Source organism: Aethalodelphis obliquidens, unplaced genomic scaffold (assembly GCF_003676395.1).
Source record: "Aethalodelphis obliquidens isolate GAN/ISIS:26980383/991018 unplaced genomic scaffold, ASM367639v1 scaffold90, whole genome shotgun sequence".
Classification (NCBI taxonomy): Eukaryota; Metazoa; Chordata; class Mammalia; order Artiodactyla; family Delphinidae; genus Aethalodelphis; species Aethalodelphis obliquidens.
Genome location: NW_020838034.1, coordinates 4,067,640 through 4,082,625, shown reverse-complemented (window position 1 = coordinate 4,082,625; position 14,986 = coordinate 4,067,640). Strand labels below are relative to the sequence as shown.

Sequence of the window (14,986 nt, the reverse complement as noted above, 5' to 3'; positions counted from 1 at the left end):
ATCCTTCTCAAACTCCTACAAAAAATAGCAGGGGGAGGAACACTCCCAAACTCATTCTACGAGGCCACCATTACCCTGATACCAAAACCAGACAAGGATGTCACAAAGAAAGAAAACTACAGGCCAATATCACTGATAAACATAGATGCAAAAATCCTCAACAAAATACTAGCTAACAGAATCCAACAGCACATTAAAAGGATCATACACTATGATCAAGTGGAATTTATCCCAGGAATGCAAGGATTCTTTAATATACGCAAATCCATCAACGTGATACATCATATTAACAAACTGAAGGAGAAAAACCTATGATCATCTCAATAGATGCAGAGAAAGCTTTCGACAAAATTCAACACCCATTTATGATAAAAGCCCTCCAGAAAGTAGGCACAGAGGTAACTTTCCTCAACATAATAAAGGGCATATATGACAAACCCACAGCCAACATCGTCCTCAATGGTGAAAAAGTGAAACCATTTCCACTAAGATCAGGAACAAGACAAGGTTACCCACTCTCACCACTATTATTCAACATACTTTTGGAAGTTTTAGCCACAACCATCTAGTCGTTAGAAACCACTGAGCTTTCTGAGTTAGCTCCCTAGCTAAAGTCTGTGTTTGCCTCTTTCAGGAGTTGAATGCCCGCTGGAGGTCCTTGCAGAGGCTGGCAGAGGAACAGCGCCAGCTGTTGGGCAGTGCCCATGCTGTCCAAATGTTTCACAGGTAAGAATTTTACCTGAAAAGCAATGCTACTCTAGAACCCACTCAAGAACTGCCAATTCTACTTAGTATAGTAGATCCCTAGCTATAAATTTAATCCTTCTTCCTGGAAAAATCAGAAATCAGGCGCTTCAGTAGTAGATTCCTCACTTGGCACATAGGCTACTCCCAGACAACCAACTTCAATTTTCTAGTACCTAGGCTTGGGCCCTGGTACATACATAATTAGCAGTCTTTATATGTTTGCATGACAGTGAATGAAAATTGAAGTTGAAACAAGAGGTTTAAGTAATTACATTTCTGAACTAGAAGTAGACAGTAGAGGGCAAGAAACATCACATTGACTCTAACTGTTGATTCAACAATTTTTTTTATGTTTGACTTCCAAATCTGTGTCTACACTAAGAAACACACACAACTAAGCAAACAAATGAATGAACAAGACTAATGAAAACCAAACACCTTTACTGTGTATAAATGTATTTTTGAATATTCAGAGAAGGGAAAACTGAAATTCAGACAGGTCTTGTTTAGAATGGCTTAAGATGGAAAATCATGAAACGTAACAGTTAAGCATGGAGCTTTGCCATCAGGCTACCTGGTTGAAAGTTAGGCTCCACCATTTGGCAGTGGTATAACCTTGAAACAATAGTTAACTTCTTTTTTTTTTTTTTTCTGCTTAGCCTCTTAAGTTTTAGTTTTCTCATATGTAAATGGGACTGGTAATAGTAACTAGGCCTCAAGTAGTTGTCGTAAAGATTAAATACACCTAAGTTCTAACGCGTTCCAAAGGATGATGATGATGGTAGTGATGACTTCATTGTGAACTCAGCTAGTCTGCCTCTAGTATGCCTATTATTCTTAAACTCTTCACTCTCGTGTACCAGAGAAGCAGATGACACCAAGGAACAGATTGAGAAGAAGTGCCAGGCCCTCAGTGCTGCTGACCCTGGCTCAGACTTGTTCAGTGTTCAGGCCCTTCAGCGACAGCATGAGGGCTTTGAGAGAGACCTCATACCCCTGGAGGAAAAGGTGAGACGTGCTTTTAAGCTTTTCCAACACGTTCATCTTCATATTTATACCTATTAATGTCCTTTTCTTTGGTTTTATTGTCAAGTCTCTTATTCTTATAGTTTTATCCTACTCCATACTTGTACTTTTATCCTATTCCATACTCATAATTTTACCTTGTCCCTAAGGCAAGTCCACTAAGAGGGCATGCCCCAGAACCATTCACATGGAGGGAAAACTTTTTAAATTGTTGAAAATTATAGTTGATTTACAATGTTGTGTTAATTACCGCTGTGTAGCAAAGTAATTCATTTATACGTATATATATATATATATATATATATATATATACATTCTTTTATTATATTCTTTTCTATTATGGTTTATCATAAGATATTGAATATAGTTCTCTGTGCTATACAGTAGGACTTTATTGTTTATCCTTTCTTTTTTTTTTTTAACATCTTTATTGGAGTATAATTGCTTTACAATGGTATGTTAGTTTCAGCTTCACAACAAAATGAATCAGTTATATATATATACATATATTCCCATATCTCTTCCCGCTTGCGTCTCCCTCCCTCCCACCCTCCCTATCCCACCCCTCCAGGCAGTCACAAAGCACCGAGCTGATCTCCCTGTGCTATGCTGCTGCTTCCCACTAGCTATCTACCTTACGTTTGGTAGTGTATATATGTCCATGCCTCTTTATTGCTTTGTCACCGTTTACCCTTATTGTTTATCCTTTCTATATAGAAAAGCTTGCATCTGCTAACCCCAACCTCCCATTCCATTCCTCCCCCAACCCCCTCCCCCTTGGCAACCACCAGTCTGTTCTCTATGTCCATAATTCTGTTTCTGTTTCATAGATAGGTTCATTTGTGTCATATTTTAGATTCCACATATAAATGATGTCATATGGTATTTGTCTTTCTCTTTCTGACTTACTTCACTTAGTATGATAATCTCTAGTTGCATCCATGTTGCTGCAGAGGGCATTATTTCATTCCTTTTTATGGCTGAGTAATATTCCTTTATATACATACCACATCTTCTTTATCCATTCATCTGTCAATGGACATTTAGTTTGTTTCCGTGTCTTGGCTATTGTAAATGGTGCTGCTGTGAACATAGGGGTGCAAGTATCTTTTGAATTATAGATTTGTCTGGATATATGCCCAGGGGTGAGATTGCTGGATCATAGGGTAATTCTATTTTTAGTTTTCTGAGGAACCTCCATACTGTTTTCCACAGTGGTTGCACCAAATTACATTGAGGGAAAATATATTGTAAATGAACTTCCTACTATCTAAGTACCTCTTTAGTGAGTTCCAATAGGCCAGAACTTACCAACGTTAGTTGGAGGTCAGCAGCCTCAGATAAATAGGAAATGGCCAGGTCTATGCCTGAGTATGGTACAGAGTTTCCTTAGCAAGGGATTGAAGGAGATTAATCCTACTCTGACCAAAAAATGAACTCTAGAGCTTGCCAAATAGACTCTGGAAAAATCAGAGACATCATAGAACTTGCATTATCATGTAAAGCAAAAAGAAGCACAGAAAATGTCTACATTGAAAAGATTTTCACATTAAAAATTAGACACTTGCCACCAACCAAGTCAATCACCCTGCCTGATAGCCTTCTTATATATTTATTTATTTGTTTGTTTGTTTGTTTATTATTTTTACAAAGGCTTATTCTTAAATGTACAATATTTTATAAAGTAGCAAGGTGTTCTTGTACCTCATTGAAGTCTATTTGAGGAAGGAGCACCACCGGGGCTTGAAACTCTTCCTTTGGTAGGATTCAGGTGCGACTCCAGGCTGATTGTCAGAGCTCTTGACTTCCTAGGTGGCTGTATTGGGGGAGACAGCAGATCGGCTCAGTGAGTCCCACCCAGATGCCACCGATGACCTGCAAAGGCAGCGACTGGAGCTGAATCAGGCCTGGGATGACCTGCTGGGGCTTACGGAGGAACGTAAGGAGAACCTACAGGAGGACCTAAAATTCTTCCTGTTCCTCAGCCAGGCCAGGTAAAGCTCCAGAGGCAGACTTCCACCAGGTGGGGTGGGCAATTTCCAAGTCTGGCCCATGAGTGGAGCATCTAGGAGCAGTCTATGTACAGGTGCTCTTCACTGCTGGGTTTGGAGTGTATCTCTAGGTCCAGATTGTACCTCCGGTAAGGCACAAAATTCTCATTTTCAATATTTCAAGCCAATTCCTTCAAACTGAAATATTTCAGTTTGAAGGAATGTGAGATTATCTATGCCAATTAAGTAAGTTTCTATAGAGTGTATACTATATATAGGGTGCTATAGCAGGAATTACAGGATATGGCGGGGGGGGAGTAGTCTACTGGAGAAGCAAAGAAGAATACAGATAACCATGGTAGAACATAATACATCCCAAAACACACATCCTAACAAATAGATGGAACTATGCAAACAAAAGTGTGAGAATAAGAAAGGTACAGAATATCCATGATGTGGGGACAGCTAGAGCCTGGGTTTTGTATGTCACAGAGGTAAGGAGAACTAGCAAGAGATAAACTCAGAAATGTTAAAATTAAGTCCTGGAGAAGTTTCACTGCCTTGCTAAAGACTTTAGATACTATCACGTTTTAGCAAATATGCACTTTATCTGTGGAACAGTTCTCACATTGTGCCCCATCATATCAGTCTGCTGAGAGGATCATTTAGAATTGAGGGTTCAGGAAGTAGTAGTTTGCAATGCAACACTTTTGAAGAAGAAAGGGGGCAACTTTGGCAAATGATTGCAGTTGCCCTTGGCAAACACCTCCCCAATTCAGGGTCTCTGGAAAGCTATAGTTTTTCATACAGTATAAATAAGTAGCATCCATACTCTTTCCCCCAAATCATATATATGCTCATCTATCTCTGTATATATAGGTTCTACCTGTAATTAAGATTCCAAGTTAAATGCTGCCTCTTTCTCTTTATGAAGTCTTACTCTTCAATATTTCAAAAGTAATATCCCCACCCTCAGAGCAACTCTAACACCTTATTTTATCTCTTTAGGACAGTCTCGCTTTTTAGTACTTTTTAAAAACATGTATTAGTGTCTATGTTTTGTTTGCTTTTTTTTTTCTTCTTTCAATATAAAGTGTGAGCTCCTGGAAGGCACAAATATATCTCTTTCACAATGTTTGGTGCGTAATAAACACCCAATAAAACTTAATTGTTTAAATAAGTGAATAAATAAGTTTACAAAAGAAGAGACCATTTTGTCCTAAAGCTACTGATTCCTGTTTAGCAAACAAGAGCAAGGGCATTCTTCATGAGATGCTTAATCTGACCATCATATATAGTTTTTTAAGTCAGTGCATTATTATTTGACATTTACCATCTGGAGCAGATGGACTTGAGCTCTCCTTGCCTAATTTCTTGACTGCTAAAAGAGTGGGAAATGGCCCTGATTTAGTCAATAGCACAGGAGTAGGGGGTGGGGGTGCTATGTGTGTGTATGTGTTGGACAGAATCATGTACTGGATTCTATTGGGAATAAAAGTAAGAAGAAAGACATGCCTTCCCTGAGATTCTATACTAAAATAGATCTTTAAACCCAAGATCTATCCACTTTAAAGGAACAGGACTTGTTAGGAGTGATGGAATATGTACTAGTCCAGGATTCCAGTGTCTGGGTTCTACTCCAGATGTCTGCTTTTAGTTTTAGCACATGGGCAAATTGCTTACATTCTCTAGGCCAACTTCTGCATCTCCAAAATGGAAAGAAAAGAATTCCCAGAATTCTACACAAAATTATTGCAAGAATCAAAAGAGATAATAAGTGAAGAAAATTTCAAAGGCAAGGGAATGCTATTATTAAGTTATAAAGTGAAAACAACAAGTCTAAAATTTGTGAAGTATATAAACCTGATAGAAAATACTGATATGGAAATGTTTTCTAGAGGAGAAAAAGCCCAAGGACGGGCAGTTCTATAGCAAGTTACAAGGTTTTCTTGTCAATATGTCTCTTTCTCTAGGGACCAACAGAATTGGCTCAGTGGCATTGGTGGCATGGTATCATCCCAGGAGCTAGCTGAGGATTTAACTGGCACAGAGATCATGATAGAGCGACACCAGGTACGGTTACAAAAGCCGTAGTCCCTGATCACATGACCTCACGACCTTCCCTCATTTTACAACTTTGGTGAGATGGCACTGGCCTCACCAGTCTCTGCCCCCTTTTTGCCACAGGAGCATCTTGCTGAAATGGAGGCCGAGGGTCCCACCTTCCAAGCCTTAGAAGACTTCGGTACAGATCTTATAAGCAGTGGGCACCGTGCCAGCCCTAAAATTGAAGAAGAACTTCAAGCTGTCAAAAGAGAGAGAGATGAGTTGGAGAAAGCTTGGGAACAACGCAAGAAGATGCTAGATCAGTGTCTTGAATTGCAGGTACTGCAAATTCCCAATCATTAGGCAGGATTAGCTACACTCTGTTTCATCTATGCAATTTTATGTGGTTAATACAGGTGCTTATTTCACTGGATTTCCATGGTGAAAGCATAAGGGCATCTCTTGATTATTTGACATTGTATTTCCTGCTCTGTAGACTGTTCATTGTGGTGTTCTTTACTCCTTATTCCTGTTAAAAAAGCCAAACAAAATAGGGGTCAGTCCCAGGGCATGGGGGCATAAAATTGGGTGATTATAATTTATTGATTGATTGAGGGTTTGATTGATTGTGTTTTATTGAGAACCTACTGTATGCAGGGCCCTGGGAACACAAAGATTAGTAAGATAGTGTCCCTTTCCTAAAAGTAATGAAATTAGACATGTAGGCAGATCATTCTCTTACAGTAAGATAATTACTGATAAAATGTATGAGTGTTTTGAGATTATGGCAGATGGAGTGATTAACGCTTTTGAGGGAAGGGAGTGAGAGTGTCACAGGTTACCCTGAAAAATAGTGTTTACCAGAGCCTTAAAGAAATAACCAGCCAGTATTTATGTATAGGATATGGGAAATAGTGAGAGTATTTCCTATACTCCAAGGATGGAGTATAGCTTATATGAGATATATAGAGATATATAGCTCATATATACTTATATGAGAGTATAGCTTATATGAGAACATAAAACATGTTTTCAGGGAAGAGTAAAAGGTCCAGTATATCTAAGATTTATGGTATAAATGTTTCTTGGAAGAATATTGGCACACCTTACAGGGTCCCTTATATCAATATCACAGGAGACTGGGGAGATAATTTCCTCTGTTCACCTGGAATGAATATATCATATACATTCAACTTTATTCCCCATAGTTTTTCCGAGGGAACTGTGATCAGGCTGAGAGCTGGATGGTGGTACGTGAGAATTACCTAAGGTCAGATGATAAGGGTTCCTTAGACAGTCTGGAGGCCTTGATGAAGAAACGTGACGATTTGGACAAAGCAATCACTGCCCAGGTAATAACAACTAACATAAGAACTCCAATAATAGCTATTAGTAATAATAACAGAAATTCTACACATGTTTGTGGTTTATACTTATTTTAATTCCCATCTGATTCTTAGAGAAAACTTTGAAGTAGGCAGGGCACATGGTGGCTTAGTCTTAGCCAAGTCGCATGGGACACTGGACTTTTTACTTTAAATCCAGCTTTTTAAAACTTGACTTTTAAAATTGGAAGCTATTTTCTATACTGCCTAACATCCCATCCAATGTGGGAATCATCTTCTACAATGGCCATGGGAAGTGTCTCTTCTATAGGGAACTCAGCACCATACTGAGATGGGAAGTAGCTCATTTCAGTATCATTATTGTTTCTCCTCTTGTTGAGTTAAAACCCACCTCCCCATAAGGCATTTACCTTTTGGCCTTGGTTTTGTTTCCCTTTGTGAAGCCACAAAGATATCACCGACCTTTTCTAGGAGGGAGTCTGGGATTGCATGAAGGGCCTAATTTCCATGCATCTGGGCTTTTCTCTTTCTTTTATCTAGGAAAAGAAGATCGCTGAACTAGAACTTTTTGCTGAGCAGCTCATAGCTGATGACCACTATGCCCAGGAAGAGATTGCTGCTCGGCGCCAACGGGTACTAGACAGGTCAGACCCGAGCAATTGTTTTGTGAGTTATAGGTAGATGTAGCAAAGTGGCCTCTTTGTTAACATTGAGGATGGTGGTAACACTGAGTTCTCATTTCTAAATGCCTAAAACTATCTTGAAAATTTGGGAAATGTTCTGATCTAGACTCATAAAATGAAAGACTTGGAAGTTACCTTAGAAATTACCTGACTTAATCACTTTATTTTATATCTGAAAATAATGAGACTGTGTTATATATAACATATGAATATATAATAATATATAATATAATATGTAATACATAAGGAAATATATGAATAAATAATATATAACTATGTTTATATATATGACATATAAATATATAAATAATGAGAGGAGAAAGGGCAGGTAAGCTAATAAGAAGATTCATGAATATGGCATCAAAGCTTGGTGGAAGGGTAGAGGACAGAGAGTAATCTAGCCCTGACTTCCAGATGGAAGACTCTCAAAGAACAGCTGATTGCTGAGCGAACGAAACTTGGAGACTATGCTGACCTAAAACAATTCTACCATGACCTCAAGGACCAAGAAGAATGGATCAGTGAGATGCTGCCCATAGCCTGTGATGAATCTTACAAAGACCCCACCAACATTCAGGCAAGTTCAAGATAAGAATCTTGGAAAACTTCAACATACTCAGATGGTTGGATGAATGGTCACCTTGTGATACTGAACACTTCCTTACTGTTCAGAGCACTGTCACTGCCTTCAGGGACTTCTGAGTCTAATGTGGAGTGAGTTCTTCAGAAGTTATCATCACCTTGGTTATGATAGAAATGTTAACTCTTCCTTTTAGACAGAATTTATCTCATCTTGCTTCCTAAATTAGGTGGTAATTTAGTTTCTGCTTTCCCTTCAGAGAAAATATCTGAAGCACAAGACCTTTGAAAATGAGGTCTATGGCCGAGCTGAGCAGGTGAAAGGAGTCATCACCTTGGGGAACACTCTGATTGAGAGGAGGGCATGTGATGGCAATGAAGAGACCATGAAGGTAGGTCCTGCTCACAATGGGTTTTGGGCTACAAAGGCACACGAAGAGAAGTCTTTTATACTCTTTCAATGTTTTCATGTTTAGGGATATGGAATATGTTTCATAGTTAATTGTCTTCCCTTTGATTGTTGCACAAAGGAGGAGGAAAAGAGTGATGCTCAGACCTTATCACTTCCATCATACTCAGTACCTTGACCTCCAAGAAAGCTTTAGACTTAATTCCTATGTGTTATCATGCTTGCCTTATATTTTCTATCCCTACTACCAAGAGCTTTGATATTTAGGCATCAGCCTCCATAATCAGCCCATGACCCTTTATTCAAAATTTCTTCTAACACCTCCCGTTGCTTTCTCAGATTTAAACCAGCATAACTGATTTAAAATATCAATATATAAGATTCCAGTACTGGCAGATTTTGACTAGACCCTAACTCCAGAGCCTCCCTACATTATCCTTTCAAGTTGTCACAGGACCCTAGACACCATAATGACCACTCAATTTTGGGAGGCTAGGGTCAAGTAGAAGAGTTGGAGAAAAACTGGGACTACTTGTTTGAGAGAACAATTGACAAAGGACAGAAGCTCAACGAAGCTAGTCGCCAGCAGAGGTTCAATACAGGCATCCGGGACTTTGAGTTCTGGCTCTCAGAGGTAATTATACCTGGAAGTGGTGTGGGCATGGGATCTTAATAAATACTTGTCAGATAAACAGACTTTTGCATGAACAATTTCCTTGACTCTTCTTGGGAAAAGTTGGGGGATGTATTTGCTAATCTAGGTCTCCTTAAAGACAGCTTGCGTCTGACAGCTTTATTTGTTTATCCTTCCATTCCCAGGCAGAGACACTGCTGTCCATGAAAGATCACGCCAGGGATTTGGCTTCGGCAGGAAACTTGCTAAAGAAGCATCAGCTATTGGAAACAGAGATGTTGGCCCGAAAGGTTAAGTAGTGTTGGAATTCCACTCCTCTGGCCAGAATGGAAATGTTTGTGACTTTTCTCTCTCCTGTCTTAGGAGTCCATTTGAGAACATAGGCTTGCAAAACTGAACTTAGTGTTCTCATCCATCAGTCATTATAATCAGGTCAAGTCCATGGGCTTCAGAGCCATTAACCTATTTTCATTAAATTATATTGAATAGATTCTAAGACTCCAAGAAGTAGATCCTAAAAATCATCTTGTTTACTTTTTAATGACCTATGTATATAAACTCACTCTCTTCCAAAGCTGAATATCTGATCTGGTCTTTGAGAGAAAATAGAATTTTATTTTACAGAACAACTGAAAAAAAAAAAATAGGGGACACATGCTGTGGAGTTGAACTATAAATACACTCTGAAAATTCTATGGAGCATTCCAGTTGTATCCTAATATCAAGCATAGATGTGTCCTGAGAGCTGTAATAAACATTCAGACAGGTGTTCATTTCACACTGGAGCATTTTATATTATCGGTTTTATTGGGTAACACAGATACCCACAGAAAGGGCAAGAAGTCAAAGGCTTTCTAAGTTCAGTTTCAGGACTTGATGAAATTCCCTGTGACATCACTAGGCGGCAGACTTAGAATGCAAAGAGACACAGAAGGCTGTGTTCTGGGTGGGACCAGCCTAAGAATATTACCAATAGAGTAGCTTCTTCTTGAATATTTCAATCCATCAATCTATGTCATATTCTGCACTGTGAAAAGATAGTTCTGCGGAGACACAGCATTGTTCACCAAGGTCTTATTTTCCATATCGGGAGAGGAAGAAAACACAGGGGAAAACATCAGAAGGCCAAATGTATAGTTCGAATAATGTAGCCATGCTATCCATTATTGCCTCTGGTCTTGCCCTTATCCAAACTGAGTTAAAAGAGCATAAGGTCAAATTCATTATCTTCAAAAATGATCTATTTGACCCAGTCTTTGAACTTGAACTAGTAGTGGTTAAAGTCCAGGGTCTACTTAATACCTATACTATACTATTCACTGAGGACACTTGGGCTTTCTAGGATGCACTCAAGGACCTGAATACGTTGGCTGAAGATCTCATCTCCAGCGGGACTTTCAATACTGACCAGATTGTGGAGAAAAGGGATAATGTCAACGAGCGCTTCCTGAATGTCCAGAAATTGGCAGCTGAACACCATGAGAATCTGAAAGAGGCCTATGCCTTGTTCCAGTTCTTCCAGGACCTAGACAATGAAGAATTCTGGATAGAGTATGTACTGCCAGCTCACATTGCATGGCTAGTCCAAGAAAATAGATAATCCACCAAACATGTTCTTATTTGATGCTGAAATGAAATACATAGTTGCTTCTTGCAGTTCGCATTATTTCTTAATCATGTCTGCCTTAGCCTGAAATGAACATTGGTTTCAAATTTTTTCACTGTACGCAGGCAGAGGGAGACAGGCATGGAGGGAGTGGGGAGCAGTTCATATACATTCTGGGAGGAAAATTAAGAAACTGTATATATTTTTTTTGGAAAGAATGTGTAATGCTCATTCTGAATGAGACAGCTGAGCATTTACAACTTACCGGACTGATGAGATCTTTGTCGTGATTCTTTCTGTATATTGTGTATCTATTGTAATACGCCACTGAACTTGACACTGGCATAAAATGTTACATAGTACCTGCTATGGTATTATTGCTAATTCTACTTTTGTTATAAAAAATGTGATTGGAAAATCTTAGAAATTAAATTATTTGCCCTACTTCCACCCTGCCTCATCATGTTCCTCTTCTACAAACCTGCTGATTCTTACTTGTAATCAATGAATTAGAGGAAAAAAATGTGCATAGGGCAACTAGCAGGATATTTTTGAACCTTTTTAGAAATAGTAAGATGATATAATCTTGTCTACGATGTCTTTTACCATGCTTCATGGTGATATACAAACATTTTACGCTCAGAACCTATCCAACGGCCATGATTCCTATAATGTCCCTCTTTATACCTATTTTACCTAAATTAGTTACTGATATTAATAGACAAAAATGACAAAGGTCATATATGCATATATGTTTGTATATGTATATATGTAGGTGTGTGTGTCTCTAATTTTCACATTTTTTGAAAGAGAAACATTACTGTAAGTTATGGAGAATATGCACACATAGACAGGCAAAGGAAGTAATGGGAAGGCTGTTACGGCTATGCATATGGTAGAGATCAGTATGTTATTTTAACTTGTATTGCCATCAGTCAGATATTTTGCTGAAAGCCTCTGCCTCTAATTAACTTTGTGATTAATGACACCACCGTGTTCCAGAATTTACCCCCACCCCACCCCCAGCCAAACACACACTCTTAGAAAACCTTCATTTTAGGATGACCTCAGATGTCTAAAGTCTATATTTTTGGTTTTTTCCTTGGTCTTAGGGAGAAGTTGGTACGAGTGCGATCCCAGGATTATGGGAGGGATCTGCAGGGGGTTCAGAACTTACTGAAGAAGCACAAACGCCTAGAAGGGGAGTTGGTGGCACATGAACCCATCATCCAGGTAGGAATATGAAACCTGAAAAGACTGGGATAATCTAATAGTAGTCCATGTTATGGATAAATGGGTTGAGGCTACAAAAAGTGAAGGTGGCATGCCAAGGTCACATAGAGAGTTAGTCGTAGAGTTCACAAGTGTTCTCCACATTTTGTCTCCTATGAATAGAAGAATCTGCATGGAAACTCATGCTCTTCCATGGAAGGAGCACTTTTAGTCCAGGGCACAATTGCTGACAATTAGGTTACAGTTTGGGACATCTGGAAAATCTGTACCTGAGCTGAGCCATATGGAAAGAGGGCAGCCCTGAGTCTTGGCTTGGCAACAGGGTCACCCTGTGACCACGAATAATGCATAAAGAAGATCCTGGAAAGTAGCCTCATGCAAACGTCAAGGTATTTGTTCGAATACGTGGCAACGTTTAGCTTGCTAGATCTTACTGCAGCTTCCTTCATTCTCCCAGGATTGTCAGGACCACCTCGAGTACCTCCAGCATGTAAAAGAGCCAGAGGGTGTGAAGGGCTAGACACTTTTTGCCAGGAAACTGTGGATAAATGGGGAGAGGTTGGGGGGTAATGTGACATGGAGGGGGTGTGTTCTTCAGAATGTGCTGGATATGGCGGAGAGGCTGGGAGACAAGGCTGCCGTGGGGCGAGAGGAGATCCGGGAGAGGCTGGATCAGTTTGTTCAACACTGGGACCAGCTCAAAGAGTTGACCAAGGCTCGGTGAGTTGGGGCTATGAGGCCCAATTCTCTTCTTGGATTGCAGGTATTCGGTTGGTATGGAGAAGATATTTAAGTGCTTGCTCAGCATTTCTCCCCAGCTACCAATCTCTGTCTAATTTCTAAGTGCCTGCTCAAATGCCAAGTCTTCCATGAAGCTTTCCCCATGTACCCCAGGCAGAAATGACACTGCCTCTGTGTTCTGAATATACCTCTATTCTTGTGCTTACTTGCAGCTGCTGTCTTTTATCATTGTTGCCCTACATGTGTTATCCTTCATACCACGTTATCCCCCACATCCCCGTTTTACTTTATACATCTCCCCAGTTTTAACATTACATGCAGTGCTTAGTAATAAAAGAATGAAGGGATATTTTTCTCCCTTATAACCATATAGTCCTATAGCCAATTAAAATCTTACAAGATAGTTCCACTCTGCTACATTCCCACTGCTTACTAGTTTTTTCTTATCTATTGGGGTTTGCTTTCCTCTTACAGAGGGATTCGGTTGGGAGAGTCCCTAGAATACTTGGAATTCATGGCGAATGCTGAGGAGGAGGAAGCTTGGATCAGTGAAAAGGAAGCTATGGTTACCCAAGGGAATTCTGGAGACACTTTGGCTGCTACTCAGGTGAGTAACAGGCTGAATGGATCAATTTTCTTCTCTTTGAATCTTTTCTTAAGTAGTCAACATTTTCATCTGTAAAATTAGAATCTTTCTTCTGGTGGAAGAAGAAAACTTTCAGGTCAGTTCTTAGTATACGATGTTCTTGATACTTAATATTTTTCCACTAGATGGAATGTTTCCTAGAATTACGTAAATTTCAATGTGGGGAAATCCTTATGTACTACCTTGATCAACACTCATTCCCAAATCCAGAAAAGTCTAAGGTCACATGGTAAGTTAGAAACAATGTCACTTGTATTCCTTTGGCTCTTTTTCTGGTAAGATTGTCTTTCTGGCAAGTGAAGAGTTTGGGGAGAGGAATTTAGTGGAGCTATGCAGGAGTAAGGGGACACTCATCTAGTCTGCCAATTGAGTTGAATCATCCCTGGTGAATGGCATCAAAAGGAATCAGAATGTAAGTGGGATAGATTGTCTAGTCTTGGAAGTTTTGATTCTCACTGACTCATTTACACAGAGCTTGCTAAAGAAACTCGAAGCTTTGGAGAATGACTTCGCAGTCCATGAGATCCGAGTGCAAAATGTGTGTGCTCAAGGAGAAGACATCCTGAGCAAGGTGAACTGCGCTAGGGGTTCCGGGTCAAAACAGGATTTTCAAAAAGGGATTGGCCCAAATATAGAATCATGAGCAGTGCTAAAATCAAACATAGACCATTGATAATCTCTTCTAAGCTGGCTTTTTGTTATTTTTCAGTAAATAATTTTTTATTCAATTTCTGTTTTCTGGAAGTTTTGTTTTTCAAGTTCTTATAGGTACACTTTTTAGATTTTTAAAAAAATCATTTGTTGACACTCTTACTCTTATCCTCTGCAGAATACGGCCTTTAAAAATATATTATACGTGACTTGCTTTGGTCATAGAGTATTTTAAGAATGTGAAGAAATTTCTTTGCATGCCTCTAGAGATGAGGACCCCACTGAAACCTCTTTGTAATTTGAGAACGATTGTTTTGTTTAACTGCCTGTTTTAACAGAGGCTCAGTGATCTAAATGCTGAATCCTAAAGAATACAAAAGAATGCTAAACAGAGATGACTCTGTACATTCGAGATGCTTATGCCAACTAAGAAGATCACACTTATATGGACAAACATGAGAAGATTGTCCAAATGCTGGGGTAGAAATAATCATCTGGGTGGAATAGATATTATTCTATTATAGGTGAATAATAGAATAATTTCACTAGATCTAGAAGAAAGTAGCTATATATTTGGAATGGGAGAGATGAGAGCTTTTTAATAATACTAAAGAATTCACATTTCTGGCCCTGGACACTCATCAGTAT

The 14,986-nt window shown here is 39.2% G+C and overlaps 1 protein-coding gene across 4 annotated transcripts in view; it reads left to right on the top strand.

Moving 5' to 3' along the window:
• SPTA1 (spectrin alpha, erythrocytic 1) overlaps positions 1-14,986 on the top strand; it is a 68,449-nt gene that overhangs the window by 38,017 nt on the left and 15,446 nt on the right. For all 4 annotated transcript variants that reach the window (XM_027095002.1, XM_027095001.1, XM_027095003.1 and 1 more), the window contains 16 exons: positions 635-726; positions 1,611-1,755; positions 3,586-3,767; positions 5,738-5,837; positions 5,952-6,149; positions 7,019-7,162; positions 7,697-7,800; positions 8,254-8,416; positions 8,679-8,810; positions 9,324-9,461; positions 9,647-9,751; positions 10,804-11,012; positions 12,180-12,300; positions 12,899-13,020; positions 13,516-13,648; positions 14,160-14,258. In XM_027095002.1, the coding sequence (XP_026950803.1) occupies positions 635-726; positions 1,611-1,755; positions 3,586-3,767; positions 5,738-5,837; positions 5,952-6,149; positions 7,019-7,162; positions 7,697-7,800; positions 8,254-8,416; positions 8,679-8,810; positions 9,324-9,461; positions 9,647-9,751; positions 10,804-11,012; positions 12,180-12,300; positions 12,899-13,020; positions 13,516-13,648; positions 14,160-14,258 (2,187 nt within the window). The remainder of the gene's footprint in view (positions 1-634; positions 727-1,610; positions 1,756-3,585; positions 3,768-5,737; positions 5,838-5,951; positions 6,150-7,018; positions 7,163-7,696; positions 7,801-8,253; positions 8,417-8,678; positions 8,811-9,323; positions 9,462-9,646; positions 9,752-10,803; positions 11,013-12,179; positions 12,301-12,898; positions 13,021-13,515; positions 13,649-14,159; positions 14,259-14,986) is intronic.